This window comes from Salmo trutta, chromosome 20 (assembly GCF_901001165.1).
Source record: "Salmo trutta chromosome 20, fSalTru1.1, whole genome shotgun sequence".
Lineage (NCBI taxonomy): Eukaryota > Metazoa > Chordata > Actinopteri > Salmoniformes > Salmonidae > Salmo > Salmo trutta.
This window is the reverse complement of record NC_042976.1, coordinates 42,504,623-42,525,422: the sequence shown is the minus strand read 5'-3', so window position 1 is coordinate 42,525,422 and position 20,800 is coordinate 42,504,623. Positions and strand designations below refer to the sequence as shown.

At 42.3% G+C, this 20,800-nt stretch overlaps 1 protein-coding gene across 1 annotated transcript in view; it reads right to left on the bottom strand.

Moving 5' to 3' along the window:
- Nucleotides 1-20,800, bottom strand: part of LOC115156096 (kalirin) — a 288,273-nt gene that overhangs the window by 87,744 nt on the left and 179,729 nt on the right. The window contains exons 16-28 of the mRNA XM_029703397.1: nucleotides 18,851-18,970; nucleotides 15,176-15,394; nucleotides 14,433-14,582; nucleotides 10,666-10,780; nucleotides 10,037-10,152; nucleotides 9,682-9,804; nucleotides 8,325-8,507; nucleotides 5,925-6,046; nucleotides 4,579-4,645; nucleotides 4,087-4,196; nucleotides 3,695-3,764; nucleotides 3,025-3,114; nucleotides 2,583-2,675 (exon numbers count right to left, since the gene is read on the bottom strand). Of these exons, the coding sequence (XP_029559257.1) occupies nucleotides 2,583-2,675; nucleotides 3,025-3,114; nucleotides 3,695-3,764; nucleotides 4,087-4,196; nucleotides 4,579-4,645; nucleotides 5,925-6,046; nucleotides 8,325-8,507; nucleotides 9,682-9,804; nucleotides 10,037-10,152; nucleotides 10,666-10,780; nucleotides 14,433-14,582; nucleotides 15,176-15,394; nucleotides 18,851-18,970 (1,578 nt within the window). The remainder of the gene's footprint in view (nucleotides 1-2,582; nucleotides 2,676-3,024; nucleotides 3,115-3,694; nucleotides 3,765-4,086; nucleotides 4,197-4,578; nucleotides 4,646-5,924; nucleotides 6,047-8,324; nucleotides 8,508-9,681; nucleotides 9,805-10,036; nucleotides 10,153-10,665; nucleotides 10,781-14,432; nucleotides 14,583-15,175; nucleotides 15,395-18,850; nucleotides 18,971-20,800) is intronic.

The window sequence follows — 20,800 nt, the reverse complement described above, 5'->3', positions numbered from 1 at the left end:
GGCAACCTTGATAAAGATGTGCAAAAGAGACTGTATAATATAAATATTATAAATAATGAGCTACACTGTATATTGTATGCCATTTATATTTTTGTTATTTGTTATTGTATGTCATTTATTTTTTTGTTATTATTTTATACTAATACAATCGCTCAGAGAAAAATATGATGTAATATATTATAAGTAATATATTTTTCTCTCAAAAAGATAGGGGTCGAATGACAGTAATGACACCCATGTTTTCAATAGTGTAGGACCCTCCCTTGTGAGGATAAAGGCACTGAGCCTTTTTCAAAAATGTTTTATGAGATTGAGAGCAATCTCAGACCATTCGCCCTCAGGTTTTCAATGGGTTTTAAGTCCGGAGACTGAGATGGCCATTGCAAAAATCTGATTTTGTGGTCAATTAACCATTTCTTTGTGGATTTTGATAGGCTTACTGTCATGCTGGAGATCCACCTGTGGCCAAGTTTCAGCCTACTGGCAGAGGCAACCAGGTTTTTGGTTAAAATGTCCTGGTACTGGGTAAAGTTCATAATGACATTGACCTTAACAAGGGCCCCAGGACCAGTGGAAGCAAAATAGTCCCATAATATCAAGGATCCGCTACCATATTTTACAGTAGGTATGAGGTTCTTTGCATCCTTCTTTCGATGCCAAACCCACCACTGGTGTGCGTGGCCAAAGAGTTCTATTTTCATTTAATCCAACAAATGTAAATGCCTGAAGTTTGCTAAACGGCATTGGCACTTGGATTGTAACTGGTGCTAAGGTCAGAGGGCATGAAAGTAATGCCCTTCGGCCATGCACACCAGTAGTTGGTTTGGCGTCGAATAGTGCTGAGTGATTAACCAAAATGTTCTATTTTTATTTTTTAAAACAACTAATTGTTCAACATCGGTTAAATTATTTGAATCCCATTTAATTCTGGGTTTTTTTCTTCTGTGAGCTCAATGTGCACCTTGCACAGTTTCTCTAGAGATAAATCAGATCAAGCCAGAACTGTGCGATGTAGTTGGGAGTTGTAGTTTAACACAGAAAAGGTGGCAATTAACTACAACAGCTAGGTTTCCATTCAATTGGTGACAGATTTTCAAGTGAATATTAAAAAATCTGCATAAAGAAAGCAGTAGGCATTTTCCCACCAGTGCTATTTCAACCAAACGGACTTGTTGCTGATAAAGGTCAGTGCGTGATGACATAGTACACACAAAATGTACTTTCTCACTTAAAGGTGCACTATGCAGAAATTGCTCTGCCATTCCCTAGCTGCTAAAATTCAAATAGTTAGCCAAATTTCAGTTCATGTGACAAAACAAGCAAGTATAGTGTAGAGAATCACTGTACCATCGAAATCACTGTGAAATATATTTACAATAAACAAAAATTTTGCATTTTCAGCTATTTGAAGTTGGTGAACAAAACCGAAATTAAAAGACGCAAAAACTAAATAGCACACACAGAACAGATCTACCGCTTCTTAGACTTACTTTCAATGAGAATGACAAATCTATCACTCACATTTCTATGTGAATTTGGTCAGGTTGCCCAAAAAGTTACATATTGCAGCTTTAAGTTTTCATGTACCGAATAAAAATCTAAAGTCCAATGTGCTTCCATCGCATTTTCTACTCTACCGATAGTTTTGTCACAAAAACTGTTGCGTTGAATAGCAAATGTGCCTACTCTGGTCTTGGCACACGCGCTCTAGCCAACAACTCTATAACAGTTTTTTATTGGCCTAATGATGAAATCATTGAGTGGTTTCCTTCCTCTCTGGCAACTGAGTTAGGAAGGACGCCTTTATCTTTGTAGTGACTGGTTGTATTGATACACCATCCAAAGTGTAATTAATAACTTCACCATGCTCAAAACACTATTATTGCACACAGTGAGTCCATTCATTTTATTATGTGACTTGTTAAGGAAATGTTTACTCCTGAAAGTATTTAGGCTTCAAATAACAAAGGGGTTGAATACCTATTGACTCAAGACATTTCAGCTTTAATTAACTTGTAAAGTAATGTGAATAAATGATAAGCAGTAATGGGCCGTCACTACCATCATGGGACTTTTATAAAACATTCTGTGTTGTTACAGCATCCAACCCACATAACGCATAGTGCATTTAATGTTTTAAAGAATAATCGAATAATCGAAAACGGTGATTTAGTGAAAAATCACTAATCGCTCAGCACTAGTGTCGAAAGGATGCAAAGAACCTCATACCTACTGTAAAATATTGTGGTGATCTTTGATGTTATGGGAGTATTTTGCTTCCCCTGGTCCTGGGGACCATGTTAAGGTCAATTGCATCATGAACTTTACCCAGTTATCAACATTTTACAATGGCCATCTCGGTCTCTGGACTTGAACCTCATTTAAAACCTGTGGTTTGAATTCACAAGGGAAGTCCATAAGAGCAGATGAAGGATATCAAGGATCTGGAAGGATTCTGAATGACAGAATGGTCTAAGATCTCTCCCATAGGGCTCCCATAGGGCTCTAGTCAAAGTGGTGCACTATATAGGTAATTGGGTGCCATTTGGGACAGAAACCTTCTGTCCCATCATGTTCCCTACCTTGAGGAGAAGCTGGTACTTAGTGATCCTCTGCACTGGCTTGATAAGGTAGGAGGAGATTGAGTTGGCCAATCCGTGTCGCTGCTGGATTTCCTGCACACAGAATTGACGACATCATGACGATTAGAGCATATTGATGTTGACATTGAGATACCCTAATGTGTTCAAGCCTATCATCATGTGTTCGTCCGAAATGGAACCCTATTCCCTATGCAGTGCACTACTTTTATCTGGAACCCTATGGTCACTGTTCATATGTAGTGCACTGTAAAGGGAATAGGGTGCCATTTGGAACAGAAGTCATACGACTCTGAGGCGGACTGTGCACTGTAATGCAAAGAGACTAATGGTAGTAAGCAGAAAAAATATTTCTGTTTTAGGGTTGAAATAAATGGCTAATTGGCACCACCTACAGGTATAAGAGGAAAACTCATTCACTTACATCGAAGAAGCTTCCAGCATGCTCCAAGATGAGTTGGCTGGAATCTGGTTTGTTTTTACAGTAATTTACATACATGTGGAATTTATCAGCCTGCAAAACAGAATGGGAAAATCCAGTCAAATTCAAATTACTGAAAATTTTCTTACAAGCATATATTTTTCCATATATATACACACCACTACAACTACGGTAAGCAATGTTAACTGCCAATGCTTAAACCAAGCAGCTTTACAAGTGGTTATCATGGGGCAGCAGGTAGCCTAGTGGTTAGAGCGTTGGACTAGTAACCGAAAGGTTGCAAGATCGAATCCCTGAGCCGACAAGGTAAAAATCTGTCGTTCTGCCCATGAACAATTCCTAGGCCGTCGTTAAATACAATAAAAAATGAATGCTACTGTATGCCTGTTTATGGAAAAAAGGCTTTATAAAATACGATTGATTGATTACAGATGTTGTATAAGATAATTGCAAGAAAGTAAGTCAGAAGTGCCCAGTGTAAGCAAAAAACTAAACACCATGGTCGTATTCACTAGGCACGAAGCAGGATGGGACACCTGGACGTGACCAATAAGAAATACTCATTTTCGGTTTCCATTGCAAAACGGTTCACAACGTTTTCCTTTGTGCGCTCTAATGAACACAACCCACTGAGTGAAAACAGGAGTCTTACCCATGTGACAAAACAATGGCCCACATCTTCAGGTAGCTGCTCATAGTTCACTAGCTCTTTGAGGAAAATGCTGCAATTAGACAGAAAAGAGAGGGTTAACCATGATAATATTCACTGCTTATCATAGAATAAGTATTTCCTCAACCAAATTCACATGAAATAGAAGTGATTTGAATTGGTCTCTCATGCAATGATGTGCACCTGAAACACAACAACAAAGCTAATTGATATAACAAGTTGGAATCTCTTTCAAATTAAGGATGTGTCCCAGATGACACCCTGTTCCCTATATAGTGCACTACCTTTGACCAAGACCCTGGTCAAAATAAGTGCACTATATAGGGCATAGGGTGCCATTTGGGACGCATCCTCAATTTGAAAGAGACTCCTACCTGTTATGGAAATCATAAATCTCCTGGATGTTGCCGAAGATGATGTGCTCCTTGTTGACGATGCCAGGCGGGATCTCCTCCACCCCACTCGTCATCTCCCACAGGTACGTCTAGACAGGACGAGGAGATGAGAAAGACACACAGTAAATTACATCCTATCATGTCCTATAACCAATCCTCACAAAACATCTTAGACTTGTTTTTTCATCCTGGCAACCTTTCGAAGAAGGGTTATAACTGTAATTTGTTTTTTACTCCAAAAATGAGTTGAATGCACTGACTGTCAGTTGATAACTAAAATGTTAATGTAATTGAAATACTTCTGTCTGTGACGACCAATGACAGTGTAGGTGAAAAACAAAGAACAAATCTGACTTATTATAGCATTAAAACACCCCAAGAACCACTTCTATGAGTCCATACCAAGGTCAATACAACCCTGAAAAGAAGAGTTTCATTGCCAAGCAAAAAATGGAAGAGGTATAAGCTTACCTCTAAACATTCATGCAAGTCCCTGACATAGGCCTTCTCAGTCTGAAGGAGTTCAGCCATTATGAACCTGGATAAATAAACACATGCAATATATCACCAACCAGTACCAATCAAACGTTTGGAAGCACCTACTCATTCAATTGTTTTTCTTTATTTTGACCATTTTCTACATTGTAGAATAATAGTGAAGACATCGAAACTATGAAAGAACACATATGGAATCATGTAGTAACCAAAAAAGTGTTAAACAAATCAAAATAGATTTTAGATTCTTCAAAGTAGCCCCCCTTTGCCTTGATGACATCTTTGCACACTCTTGGCAGTCTCTCAACCAGCTTCATGAGGTAGTCACCTTTAATGCATTTCAATGAACAGGTGTGCCTAATTAAAAGTTAAGTTGTGGATTTCTTTTCCTTAAGGCGTTTGAGCCAATTAAGAAGGTGTGCGTTTGCCCCAGTCTGAGGTCACCTCCCTGACCAAGGCCCTTCTCCCCCGATTGCTTAGTTTGGCCGGGTGGCCAGCTCTGGGAAGAGTCTTGGTGGTTCCAAACTTCTTCCATTTAAGAATAATGGAGGCTACGGTGTTCTTGGGGACCTTCAATGATGCAGACATTTTTTGGTACCCTTCCCCAGATCTGTGCCTCAACACAATCCTGTCTCACAGCTCTACGGAAAATTCCTTCAACCTCATGGCTTGGTTTTTGCTCTGACATGCACTGTCAACTGTGGGACCTTATATAGACAGGTGTGTGCCTTTCCAAATCATGTCCAATCAATTGAATTTACCACAGGTGGACTCCAATCAAGTTGTATAAACATCTCAAGGATTAATGTAAATAGGATACACCCGAGGTCAATTTTGAGTCTCATAGCAAAAGGTCTGAATACTTATGTAAATAAGGTATTTCTGTTTTGTATTTTTTTATACATTTGCAAACATTTCTAATAACCTGTTTTCGTTTTGTAATTAAAGGGTACTGTGGGTAGACTGATAAGGAAAACATTTAATTGAATCAATTTTAGAATAAGGCTGTAACATAACAAAATGTGGAAAAAGTCAAGGTGTCTGAATACTTTCCGAATGACCTGTATATAAACGAGGGATACAGCAGAGAAAGTGAGTGGCAGAACGGGGATCTAACCACTTCTTTGAAGAGCATATGTGTTCTGGTGTGGGCAGACGGCAGCACTACCACTTGACCAGCACCCAGCATATCATGAAATGTTAAACATAGGCCTATACACCTTATGAAAAGCCATAGTACTACCATAGACTTGAGTACTTTGCAACACTTGCTTCCTCCAGCGATACTTCCCTATTTCTCTCTGTCTGCAGTGTGTACTCACTCTTTCTTCCTGGCTGACTTCCTCTTCTCCTCGTTGACCTCGTGGTTGGGGTCGCGGAGCTTCACCTCCCCAGGATCAGTCAGGCTGGCTGGGATGATGTCCAGCTCCAAGTCCTTATTATCCTACCAGAGACAGAGGGAGCTCTCAGCACACATCCCAAATGGCACCCTATTCCCTATGTAGTGCACTACTTTTGACCAGAGCCCTATGGACCCTGGTCAAAGTAGTGCCATACGTTGGGAATAGGGTGCCATTTGGGACGCATCATTAGAGTCATGTTATATTCCCTTCAACATGGTCCATGATGACTCAGCACTCAGCACTCTGACATCAAATAGACTTTTCGAAGAAAAAAAAAAAACTCTTTCAAGTAGAAGAGAAATCAATGCCTGTGTGTCGAGATGAGGACAGGTCTTCAAACTGAGTTGTGTTAGGTCTTGCCCCCGGTTTTCCTCGACCGAAGGCAGTAGAGATACTAGCAATAGTAAAGATATTGTATTGAGCTTGCTGGAAGCCGTTCCTTTGTGAGACAGTCACACTTACAGTTGAAGTCGGAAGTTTACATCACTGAGATAGGAATCATTAAAACTCGTTTTAATCAACCACTCCACAAATTTCTTGTTAACAAACTATAGTTTTGGCAAGTCGGTTAGGACATCTACTTTGTGCATGAAACAAGTAATTTTTCCAACAATTGTTTGCAGACAGATTATTTCACTTAGAATACACTGTATCACAATTCCAGTGGGTCAGAAGTTTACATACACTAAATTGACTGTGCCTTTAAACAGCTTGGAAAATTCCAGAAAATGATGTCATGGCTTCAGAAGCTTCTGATAGGCTAATTGACATAATTTGAGTCAATTGGAGGTGTACCTGTGGATGTATTTCAAGGCCTATCTTCAAACTTAGTGCCTCTTTGCTTGACATCATGGGAAAATCAAAAGAAATCAGCCAAGACCTCAGAAAAAAAATTGTAGACCTCCAAAAGTCTGTTTCATCCCTGGGAGCAATTTCCAAACGCCTGAAGGTACTACGTTCATCTGTACAAACAATAGTATGCAAGTATAAACACCATGGGACCACGCAGCCGTCATACCGCTCAGGAAGGAGACGCGTTCTGTCTCCTAGAGATGAACGTACTTTGGTGCGAAAAGTGCAAATCAATCCCAGAACAACAGCAAAGGACCTTGTGAAGATGCTGGAGGAAACAGGTACAAAAGTATCTATATCCACAGTAAAACGAGTCCTATATTGACCACTGCTCCAAAACTGCCATAAAAAAACAGACTACGGTTTGCTACTGCACATGGGGACAAAGATTGTACTTTTTGGAGAAATGTCCACTGGTCTGATGAAACAAAAATAGAACTGTTTGGCCATAATGACCATCGTTATGTTTGGAGGAAAAAGGACAAGGCTTGCAAGCCCAAGAACACCATCCCAACCGTGAAGCACGGGGTGGCAGCATGATGTTGTGGGGGTGCTTTGCTGCAGGAGGGACTGGTGCACTTCACAAAATAGATGGCATCATGAGGCAGGAAAATGTGTGGATATATTGAATCAACATCTAAAAGACATCAGTCAGGAAGTTAAAGCTTGGTCACAAATGGGTCTTCCAAATAGACAATGACCCTAAGCATACTTCCAAAGTTGTGGCAAAATGGCTTAAGGACAACAAAGTCAAGGTATTGGAGTGGCCATCACAAAGCCCTGACCTCAATCCCAGAAAATTTGTGGGCAGAACAGAAAAAGTGTGTGCGAGCAAGGAGGCCTACAAACCTGACTCAGTTACACCAGCTCTGTCAGGAGGAATAGGGCAAAATTCACCCAACTTATTGTGGGAAGCTTGTGGAAGGCTACACAAGTTAAACAATGCTACCAAATACTAATTGAGTGTATGTAAACTTCTGACTCACTGGGAATGTGATGAAAGAAATAAAAGCTGAAATAAATCATTCTCTCTACTATTATTCTCACATTTCACATTCTTAAAATAAAGTGGTGATCCTAACTGACCTAAGACAGGGAATTTTTACTAGGATTAAATGTCAGGAATTGTGAAAAACTGAGTTTAAATGTATTTGGCTAAGGTGTACGTAAACTTCTGACTTCAACTGTAAGTGTATTTGCAGGACCTTTCTACTGGGGAGATGACCTCTAAGGGAGTTATAACAACAGCAGCAGATGAAGGACTATCTATACATTTAAGGCAGCACAAATTATGAATATCATATGTTGGACAAAATTTGTTTCATACGTCCTTTGAAAACACACTCATTAGCAATAAAAAGACTAAGCCTAATTAGTTGCCAGGGACTGATGTTATGTTGATGAATGAGCATTCACAGCAGGTGGGGTTAGCCCTAGGCCTTACAGGGGCCCTCCAAGGGGCCTTACCTCGGAGCTGATGCCCAGTGATTTCTCCAGGCTGGAGCGGTACTTCCCCATCCGGAGGGAAAAGTCTCGGTAGCGCTTGTCCACTGTGGTGACCCACTTCTTCAGCTCAATGACGTGCACATGTCCCTTCTCGACGAAGCTGTCTGCCAACTGAATGAGGAGCTTCACCTTCTCCTTGGTTTGCTGTAGGAAGCCCACAGAGAGATGAGTGTGTATGAGTGTGTGTGTGTGTGTGTGTGCATAGGTGAGTTTGCATATATGTGTGTGTATTATAACGTGTGTGTGCATGTAAGCATGATCATGTGTGAGTGTTTCAATCATCTGTAGCCTCCACACTCCCCGTCAACGTCTAGGCTAAAGCTTGAGAGAGTGCAGACATCCCTCAGGAGAGATCTCCTAACACTTGTTTGCTGCCTGAACCACTGATAATGCATTCGCGGGGAAATGCATCAGGAAGTGAAATTAGGAGGCTGCAGATTGCACAGAACAAAGCAGCAAAGATTGTGAAGGTGGAGATATGGTTCTTCTGTTGTAGTCATGCGCAATGCTCTTGGTTGATCATCAATCAACAAGATAATTGAAAAAAACACGCTTATTTTATTTCATAATATACACCATTTAAAACAGTCAAACTCTATTCACAACGGTATTCAGTTGGTAAGAGACAGACATTCAGTAAATACTAGGAAGCGATTGTCCACCATCTATGCGTTATCCAGACAGAAAAGAGAAATAGGCAAAATAACATTTCGATTTAGAGCAATAAAGAAATTGAATAATTTAACTGAGCAAACCAGAAACCTTTCAATATATACATTTAGACAATACTTTAAAACCATTTAAATATAACACATAGAAATGTTGTGTTGGACTATAGTAGATGAAGAATCAATATCTTCTTAGACTGAGTATTTATCGGGTCAATATGTTAGTGTATTATGTCTGTTTGTAACAGTGTGTTTATATGTGAAAATTTGTTTGTATTATAAATTGTATTTTAATGTTTAAGGACTCTTGGAAGATTAGTCCAAATGAGGACTAAAAGAGATCCCAAAAAAATAAAATAAATAAAAAATAGCCAATGTCTCATCCGGCTGTAAACAGGTAGACAAGACGCAGACTGCAGTGGAAATGTTTAGCTAATGTGATATGCAGGTATAGGGTCAGCAGTAAGTGAGGGAGTCAGAGCAGACTCCGAACAGTAGCTCTAGGGCTGCGTCCCAAATGGTACCCACCCTATTCCCTATGTAGGGCACTGCTTTTGACCAGAGCTCTGATCAAAAGTAGTGCCCTACATAGGGAATAGGGTACCATTTGGGATGCAACCTATATCTGCTTCCAGGCTCCAGCTCCATACCTTGGCGGAGACTCGGAATTCCTCATACTCCTTCAGTAGTTCCTGACTCCTCTCGCCGCTCTCTCCAGGGGAGGTGTGAGTGGAGAGGTAATACTCTCCTGTTTCCTGGATCCAGTCTAAAGCCTGTGGAGAGAGACATGGGGGGAAATTAGTGAAGTGAAGAGCTCCCTCATTCCATATTCTTCTCTTCCTCTCTGCATGTCCTCTATCTTTCATCGTTGGCTGTGCTGGCCATCGAAAGCAAATAAAAACCCCACGTATCCCTGGCTGGGTCCAGTCCAGGAGGCCAGATTTTATGGACATGCCGTAAAAACACAGCACCCGGAGTGCTTGGGCTGCGTTCAGGAGAGCTCACCTGTTTGGCGCTGCGTTCAAACACCACGTACTGCTGGCACTGATCCAGGCGGCGTTTCTTCATGGTCCAAAAGTGCAGAACCCGGTTCTCCCTCTGGAGTAGCTCGTTGAGGATGGCTAAAGAGGAGAGGGAGGCCCGGGAGCACAGAAAGAAGTTAGCAGATCTTCAAATCAAATCCCATTTTATTGGTTGCATACACATATTTCGTATATGTTATTGCAGGTGTAGTGAAATGCTTGTGCTCCTAGCTCCAACAGTGCAGTAATAACTAACAGTGGCGAATACTCCAGTTTCAAACAAAACCTCACTAGTCAATATAGAAACATAAGAAACATTAGAAGTAAGTTTAACTGAAAGTAAACTGAATGTGAAAATAAATATGTACATTTCCTAAAGAAGAGGAGCATGAAAACAGTAACAGCATGGATAAGGACTCGTGCTCATAAGTCAATTTATGTGTGTCCCAAATGACACCTTATTATTCCCTGCCCTGGTCCAAAGTAGGTGTGCAATGAGTGTGGGAAATGCGCTCTACAAATTAAATATTATTACTATTAGCTACTATGTAGGAAATAGGGTGCCATTTGGGACAAACACCATGCTAGTCCAATAAGGCTGTTGTGACTGACCTTTAACCTGCTGCTCAGGTCCTCTGGCATGGCCTGAAGCACCAGGTATACCCACATTATTCCTGTGGATGTACTTCAGGAACACCTCAGCATTTCTCCTGGCCAATGTGCAAGCCTGTGGCACAAGAAAATACATTGTCGAACAGGTTCCTTGCAATGGACAACGTATCCACAACTACCATCCAAAATGCATTGAGAGGTTAGGATATTGCATGTGTATCTATCTTAAGACAACATACAGTGCATTCGGTAAGTATTCAGACACTGACTTTTTCCACATTTTGTTACGTTAAAGCCTTATTCTGAAATGTCCTCATCAATCTACACACAATACCCCATAATGACGAAGCCAAAACAGATAGACATTTTTGCTAATAAAAAAATAAAAAAATAAATGAAAAAACATATTTACATGAGTATTCAGACCTTTTGCTATGAGACTCGAAATTGAGCTCAGGTGCATCCTGTTTCCATTGATCAACCTTAAAATGTCTCTCTTTGGAGAAACCTGAAAATAGGTCTCCATCCAACCTGGCAGAGCTTAAGAGGATCTGCAGAGAAGAATGGGAGAAACTCCCCAAATACAAGTGTGCCAAGCGTGTAGAGTCATACCCAAGAAGACTTGAGGCTGTAATCCCTGCCAAAGGCGCTTCAACAAAGTACTGAGTAAAGGTCTGAATACTTATGTAAATGTAATAACCTGTTTTTGCCTCGTCATTATGGGGTATTGTGTGTAGATTGATGAGGGATTTAAAAAAAAGAATCTATTGTAGAGTAAGGCAGTAACGTAACAAAATGTGGAAAAAGTGAGGCGGTCGGAAGACTTTTCAAATGCGCTGTGGATACATCACTGTCAACATGGTTATTTGTTTTTGTTTGACAACAAGTAAACTGGCATCCACAACATGTCCTGCAAGAGGTGGACATGTATTCCAGCTCTGTAATGGGAAAATAAATATGTAACCAAACAGCTACGAGTTGCAGAATAACGATGAGTTCTACTGAAAAGAATCAGACAGACAGAACAGCATCAGTTCAGGGTCTGTGAATATGCAGCAAATTAATGATTAATAGAACATGGGTAAAGTCCCAAATGGCACCCAATTCCCTACAGTGCACTACCTTCCATGCAGCACTCATGGCTGTTTTGGGAAATATGTTCCAATCCCCCTGGGTGATTCTTAGGAGCTGGGGGGAGTAGGGTGAAGTTGCCCCTAGCTGATCTTGGGTCCGCTTTGCATTTCTCCCATATGGGGAAGCTGATCTTTCCTGTGTTTTCCTTGGTACAGATCTAGGATCAAATTCCTCTCCCTCAATCCTACCCTTAACCATTAGTGGGGGAATTGCGGAACTGACCCAATATCAGATTCCAGGGGGCAACTTCACCCTCCCCAGGGAGGAAGAAACTATCAACGACGTCAGAAACACTTCAAAAAAGTAACGAAAGTATAAGGCAACATTATGGCTGAGAAGAACCATCCGGAGTAATGGCAGCTGGTAGAGCTTTATGAGTTAATGCAACATGGCGGCAACTTCAAGACACAATAACTATTTGAAGAGTTTCATACTACAGCGGATGAAAGAGCGGAAGGAGCGCGGAGATGTGGAAATGGACAGCTAGGAAGAAGGAAAGGAGCGGAGTGTAGAGGGAAGCGGTGTGCTGAGAAAGATTGTCAAGTACAAAAAGAGAAAAAAACATACTCCGGTAGGTCAGAAATTGAACCTTACGAGAGTGAAGATGAATTACCTGCGGTGGCAGGTGCGGTGAAGACCACAGAGTTCAAGCCTCGCCCTGATGATGACAAAGATGATTCTGGTGCAGTAGGAGTGAGATTTTTGGAGAGAATGGATTGCCTTCTGGCTGATCCATATGTGGTGTCCGGTTGGGTGGAGAAGAGGTTGGGGACTGTTGAATTTGTGAAAGTAACTCGAAGTGGACTCGTAATGACTTTTTTGTGTGTCTTCCGTCCAGAGGGAGCGGGTACTCAGCACAACGCGCCTCAGGACAGGACCTGTGACTTGCTTTGATATGGAGCGGGTTGCTGTTGAAAGGAGTGATAACTGGGGTGACGTTAAATGTTGAGCAGGATCAACTGAAATTGAAGATTGCCGGTGTTTGTGACATCCTCCGTTTGATGTGACGCAGACACGGTGAAGAGCATGGTGAAGACACCATCTGTCCTGCTGAGTTTTGATGCAGAGTCTTTACCCAACAGTCAAGTTAAGAGGTTTCAGTTATCCCATGAGAGCTTTTGTCCCGAACCCATTACAGTGTTTTAGGTGCCAAGCTTATGATCATGTTGCAGCAGTGTGTAGGAGGGGAATTTCTAAATGTGAAAAGTGTGCAAGAGGGCATGAGTCAAAGGAATGTGTAGTATCAGTGGAAAAAGCTGTGTGTGTTCATTGTAGGGGTACCCATGTTGCTGGAGATCAGAAGTGTCCGGTGAGAGAAAGGTAGATTGAGGTTGCCAAGGTCAGAGTAGTACAGAAGGTGTTGTATGCTGAGGCATTGAAGAAAGTAGTAGAGGAAGATGGTACATGGTGAGGGATCCTAAGAGGCTCCCTGTGAGTAGGCAAAGGGCAATAGAGAGTGACAGGAGTAACATGTGCTTCAGTAAGGTTGGCTTCTTAGCCATGGTTATCAACTGTACTGCAGAAATGGAATGTAAATCACAGAACATTTACTAAACAAAATATAAATGCAACATGTAAAGGGTCCCATGTTTCCTAAGGTGAAATAAAAGATCCCAGAAATTTTCCCCAAAAAGATATTTCTCTAAAATGTTGTGCACAAATTTGATTAAATCTCTGTTAGTGAGCATTTAACTTTTGCTAAGATAATCCATCCACCTGACAGGTGTAGCATTTCAAGAAGCTGAATAAACAGCATGATAATTACACAGGTGCACCTTGTGCTGGGGACAATAAAAGGATACTCCGAAATGTGCAAAATGTGTTGTCAGACAACAACACAATGCCACAGATGTCTCAAGTTTTGAGGGAGCGCACAATTGGCATGCTGACTGCAGGAATGTCCACCAGAGCTGTTGCCAGAGAATTGAATTGAATTTCTCTACCATAAGCTGCCTCCAACGTCGTTTTAGAGAATTTGGCAGTGCATCCAACCGGCCTCACAACTGCAGACCACGTGTAACCATGCCAGCCCAGGACCTCCACATCTGGCTTTTGTGGGGGAAAACTCCCCAGGCCTAGCCTTACTCCCAAGTGGGAGGGCATAGCCCACCCATGGTTGCGCCCCTCCCCAGTCATGTGAAATCCATAGAATAGGGCTGAATAAATATATTTAAATTGACTGATTTCCTTATATGAACTGTAACTCAGTAAAATCAGTGAAATTGTCACGTGTTGCGATTTTGTTTCTTCAGGTGGCAGTAGTGGAATAGCGTGTGAGACTTTAATGGGTGTAGGGTTAGTTGGTAGGGCAATATTTCTTCCCTTTTCCCAATTAATTTTTTCCCTACCCTGTTAGTTTCACAAAGTGTAATGAACTTAAACTCTGGAACAGTAGGCAGACACAGACCACACAGTAGTTGGTGGTGACGGTTAGCTAGCTATGTTCATCTGTTTTTGTTAACCTTGTAGCTAAATGGGATTGCTAACTAGCTACTTAATTATTTGTACTATATACTAATTGTCTGTATTTGTTTATTATTTTCTTTGCAGATGATCATGATAAGCCGGCACAGACAAATGAGGCACAGAGAATAGGGCGCCATTTGAGACAGAACCATTTTTCTCTGCTGTACCTTGAGGAAGGCTTCCTTCTGCTCCAGGTGTTTGCTGATGAGGGGGATAACATGGTCAGTCTCGGCCATGGCTCCCAGCTTGTCATGGCCACCACACCAGTCCTCATCTCTCCTGTACTCTTGCTCCAGACTCTCCAGCACACTGCATACCTGAGGAGGGCACGGTTGTCTCAGTTAGTCCTCACAATAGTTCACACACAATTTCGAGGTGCCATGGAACAGGACGTACTTCCGCTATACAGCCTTTTCTGTCTTTGAGTTTTTAAAAGAAAAATATAATTTTACCTTTATTTAGCTAGGCAAGTCAGTTAAGAACAAATACTTATTTACAATGACTGCCTAGGAACAGTGTGATAACTGCCTTGTTCAGGGACAGAACGACAGATTTTTACCTTCTCAGCCTGAGGATTCGATCTAGCAACCTTTCAGTTACTGGCCCAAAGCTCTAACCACTAGGCTACCTGCCGTCCAGTTTAACCAAACACAAAACCACATCATACTCTGTGTCTTTTTATTTTATTAAAGGAGTGGGAATTCATATTTCTTCTTGTTTATTGAGGATATAGCTAGAGACAGGATGATGTGATTAAAGAGAGAAGGCCTCTCAAGTAGACCCTCCAGGCCACCGCCACCATTTGTCTTAATGGATGGGAAATGCTTGAGGCGGTTTTTGAGTGATTCAGCTACAACTAAAAACAATTCAGGGAGCACTGCGTGGGGGGGGGGGGGGGGTGGACACACACCTGCTCTGAGGTCTTGTAAAAGGCTACAGAAGCATTGACCAGCTTGAGTCGATCCTCCATCTTGAGCATGAGCTGCTGCCAGTGCATGGCCACCTTCTCGGCGCAGGCCCGTATGCCGTCCGGGTCAAAGTGGCCCGCCTGGAGCATGACCTCAGCCTTCTGCTGCACCTGCAGGGCACTCTGGTGGGTCTTCTGGAGGGAATTGGCATGAAACAGGGACTGAGGGGACACACACAGAGAGAGAGGGTTGTTTAGGGTCAGGGTAAGTGAGGGGTCAATGTTACATGATAGTGTCTTAATTGTAATGTACAGGGTAAATATGACGTTTTTACAAACTGAACATGTGCTAAGACTTGAGATAGTTTCATGTTTACATTTTTTTTCTTCTACAATGACGTTGTTTTGGGGGCTGAGATTACATTCACTAAGTGAGTCGTTGGAGCATGTCGAAACTGATAGGATCAAAAGAAAGGGTAGCGCTGCTCTCGGATCAGATTTCCCCATTTAAATCTTACCTCAACATTATAATTACTTCATAATACTGATGACGGATCAGCTCCTAGAGAGATATTATCACCTACGGCTACAAATACAGAGGTGGCTTATTCTAATGCTTACCCAATAATGATGCACTAAATCACAGATTTGGCATATCGTTGCGCACGTTGTTACACATCATGAAATATATCGAGACAGTAGGCTACAATTTGCATGACTTCCATATGATTTAAATACATAGGCCTATGTATGTATCCTATAGGCCTACTGTATTTATCTTTTAGTAGTCATCTCGGTTTTCATTTGAAGCATCTTTTTATCCTCCGCATGTTTAACAAAGACATTGGCGACTTTGTATCTGTTGTCAACTTCCGGTCACAGAGAGACAGATGAACATCTTGATTCTATGTTTAGCGGAGAGGGCAAAAAAGCATCTAACAGCGCACCCAGCTGTTCTACGTGGTCTGAGGCAGGCGCTAAATAACAAGCGTTTTCAAGCGCAACTTTTTCGAGCTGTTTCCCAAAAATGTACAGCTCGAAAATATTTATTGACGCTTCGACGAAGGTTCTTATTATGAACTTAGCCATAAGATGCTTTTGGGAAACTAGGCCTGGTCAATAGTAGTGCGCGGTATGGGAAATAGGGTGCCATTTGTGATGCACACTAGTCTGCCAACTTCCTCTCCTATTTTTTCCTCATCTCACATACGTATGTCCTCTAGAAAGGAAAGATTCAGTTGTAACCGTGTCAAACGGCTGCCTGTTTTTGTTGCTTGGCTAGTCTGAGCAGCATCACAAAGGAAAAAATACATCTGAATTGAAGAGACGCAGAATGCACGTTTTTACAAGTGTACTCAATCTTACCGAATTAAATCCTGACAGGCAAACTACCATGTTGTGCTTTCCCTGCCAGATCCAGGCCTGATTTACAACTATAAATTCACCAAAGACAACCAACGCAGGAGAAACGGAAAGGACGCAGTCAAGAGTCATTCAACATTTCTGCACTTATACAAGAAGGAAACCAGTATTTAACTTTTAGTTACTACTTTTAATCAAAAATATGATGATTTGTGTATTGTCAAAAACATAGCAAAGTTCAGGAATTGTCTCCAAACAGAATGCGATCAATTGAGTATGTCTTTTGAATTCAGTTTGAAAATTCCATTCGAAATATTTATTGAATCGGTACGACAAGCAATGTACCGTTACATAACAAATATGGAATTTCCTCTCTGGGTGACTCCTGTTACCCAACACTATAGGTCTGCCCACACTACACCGTAGAGCATGCTTGCACCCTAAATGGCACCCTATTCCCTTTATAGTGCAGTACGTTCACCCTGGGCCCATAGGGCTTTGGTCAAAAGTGGTGCACTACAGTATATAGGGAATAGGGTGCCATTTTGGAGCACACCAGGCAACTGGTCCACAGCTAATGGAGGGTAACTCCTCAGGAAATGACAGGAGCAAGAGCCATACACCTTCCCTAAAGCATCCATCTTAGAGGAGTACTATACCAAATAACAGATGTTGGTTCCTGTAGTGTAGAACGCTCTGCCAATGCAGTTACCTTAACAATATCCATTTAGCATCAAATATGATACACTACATGACCAAAAGTATGTGGACACCCTTTCAAATGAGTGGATTCAGCTATTTCAGCCACACCCGACAGGTGCACAAGAACTGTTTGTCGGGAGCTTCATGAAATGGGTTTCCATGGCCGAGCAGCCGCACACAAGCCTAGGATCCCCATGCGCAAAGCCAAGCGTCGGCTGGAGTGGTGTAAAGCTCGCCGCCATTGGACTCTGGAGTGATGAATCACGCTTCACCATTTGGCAGTCCGACGGAAGAATCTGTGTTTGGCGGATGCCAGGAGAACACTGCCTGCCCCAATGCATAGTGCCAACTGTAAAGTTTGGTGGAGGAGGAATAATGGTCTGGGGCTATTTATCATGGTTCGGGCTAGGCCCCTTAGTTCCAGTGAAGGAAAATCTTAACACTACAGCATACAATGACATTCTAGACAATTCTGTGCTTCCAACTTGGTGGTAACAGTTTTGGGGAAGGCTATTTCCTGTTTCAGCTTGACAATGCCCCCGTGCACAAAGCGAGGTCCATACAGACATGGTTTGTCGAGATCGGTGTGGAAGAACTTGACTGGCCTGCACAGAGCCCTGACCTCAACCCCATCGAACACCTTTGGGATGAATTGGAATGCCGACTGCGAGCCAGGCCTAATCGGCCAACATCAATACCCGACCTCACTAATGCTCGTGGCTGAATGGAAGCAAGTCCCCACAGCAATGATCCATCATCTTGTGGAAATAATGCCCATGATTTTGGAAATATGTTCGACGATTGACACACGTAGTGTATCAACCGGCTGGTTGAGCACATTTTTACCAAATTCTTGCTTTTTAGCCTTTTTACATGTTAACTATTTATTTTCACATTCCTACCCTTCAAGGTCTCTACTAACAGGAATGGTATGGAATGGTCAGTGATTTGTTGTTTTCTTACAGCCCTCTGAGTAGGCACTTTAAGTGCCACAACACTGAACTGCGGCAACCCAAAAGGATACAATGTATGTAAATGCCAAAACATGCTCTACCAGCCAGTTGAAAATAAGGTTGAAGAGCTTATTTTCATTCCCCCAAATGGATTCAGAGCTGTGCTGGATGGGATTCAGGACACACACATGCATGCACGCATAAAAGAATGCACTGAAACAGGCCACTGGGCCTCCGGTACCAGGCTCCAGCTCTCAGAGTGAGAGCCACGGCAGAGCTTGTGCGTGTGTGTGCTGATACAGGACTTTACCAGGCAGCCCCATCCTGTGTGTGAGCGTTTGCCGTCATGCTCAGACCAGCAGCTATTTAAAGAGCTGAACCAAAACAAGCAGTGCACTGGTGTTGACAGAGAATGTTTGTGTGTGTGTGTGTGTGTGTGTGTGTGTGTGTGTGTGTGTGTGTGTGTGTGTGTGTGTGTGTGTGTGTGTGTGTGTGTGTGTGTGTGTGTGACGAAGCGTATATGGAGTTTACACCAAATATCTGTGTGTGTTTGTGTATGTGTGTGTGCGTGCGCCCATGCGTGTGTATGTAGTTTCATGACAGCGCACATTGAAGTGATTAGCCTTGTCAGTCTGGTTCGGCGGGGGGGGAAAGCGGTTACCTCGATGGCCAGCTGGAACTGTTCATGCTCCCTCTGGAGTTGCTCTGCCTCTGACAGCGAGCTGGCATTTACCATGCTGGCATTCAGCATGGAATCCCCATTCCGGATCCAGCCCAGAACCTGCACAGGACACACAGAGTAGGAGTACAGTTAGGCCTGGGCCAGAGGAGGCTGGTGAGGGTAGGACGGCTCATAATAATGGCTGGAAAGTGGTGAATAGAATGGTATCAAACACCTGGAAACATGTTGTTCCTGTGTTTTTCATACCATTCCAATGATTCTGTTCCAGCTGTTACTATTACATGAGCCTGTCCTCCGACTTAAAGTGCCACCAGCCACCACTGGTGGGCAAACATTCTGGGCAAACATCAGCTCACAGGAAGCGATGGTCAATGTGGCTAGAAGAAATCTGGATTATTGGTTGGCGTCAACGTAACACAATACAGTACCCATAATGTCACTTTTTTATGAGCATGAAGACACTCCGACATGGTTAACTGTAAACAGCAGTTGAAAACCTAAGGATGGATTTAGAAATACACAAAGTCATTTAGACAGAGCTTATGTAATACATATCTAATGCAACCCCAAAATCAAGCATGAACTACAACTAGAGGCACAAAGCGCTTTAGAACAGTTGAGCTTCATAAAAGCACATATTGTTGGCATAATTCGACATGAACAAGGGAATAAACTAGGATTAGCAGTAGTATTTTCTTCGCGGGCATTTAACTATTAGATATTACATACGTTCCCTTTTGTTCATTTAGGAATCCCACGAGGGATTAGAAACATGGATTGTTTTTTCTCTCTAGCTTCCTAAAACTCAGAGACCGGCTGTGCAGTTCAGGGGGATACTGAGGGTATGGCTAATCCGTACCACCCTCTTTCTTTCTTTCTCTCTTTCTTTCTTTCTTTCTTTCTTTCTTTCTTTCTTTCTTTCTGTCTCCTTCTCTCCCTCTATCTCCCCTCTCTCTTCCGCTTCATATCTCTGTCTCACTCTTCCGCTCTCTTAGCCCTGCCCATTGCTACACCTTCTCCTCCTCCCTCCACCACCACAATACCTGGGCTGAGCACAGTCACAGAAGCCTCCTTCAGAGATACTCTGCGACAATCAGGTTTATTTCCTGCCTTCCTTCCATTAGAGTGCATCATGCAAAGTGGAGCCTCTTCACTCCCAAGTCCCCGGTGACAGCAGTTTGGCCCTCAATTACTACAGCCCAAATGAGATTAGTGCAGAATGCGGCTAGCGCGAGGCGAGACACTGAGGATGGCGTGAGGGAAGTTAGCAGCCATCTGGGAACACCTTCCTAATACGGAGCTGTGTAATCCATGTATCAATTGTCTCAAGGCTTAAAAAGTCTCCTCCCCTTCATCTATAATAACTGAAGTGGATTTGACAAGTGACATCAATAAGGGATCATGGCTTTCACCTAGATTCACCTTGTCAGTCTGTCATGGAAAGGTGTTCTTAATGTTTTGTATAGTGAGTGTACGTGTGTCACTACCACTGCGACAAACATAATTCATTATTTACGGAAACTGCAGCATTATTTCTATTGAGACGTGTTTTGTCTGGAAATATTATCCAATAAATATCAATTTCATTTGATATCGAGGCTGAATAATTTAACTGTAGATGTAATACTGACTATAAGAAGTGATTTGCTATGCGGATGGCCTGGTTGAATTCAGTCTGAGAGAGCGATCCAGCATATTTGAATCATCGATCTGTATTTCCACAGTTTGTATTTCTTGAATAGTGAGGAAGGCACACAGCTAAATGTGCTCTCTGTCAAACTGACATTCGGATTAAAATGTCCTCAAAGAGCTGCTCTCTCAGACGTGCGTCCCAAATGGCACCCTATTCCCTACATTGTGCACCACTTTTGCCCTGCTCAAAAGTCATGTACTATGTGAGGAATGAGGTACCACTTGGGACGCATCTTC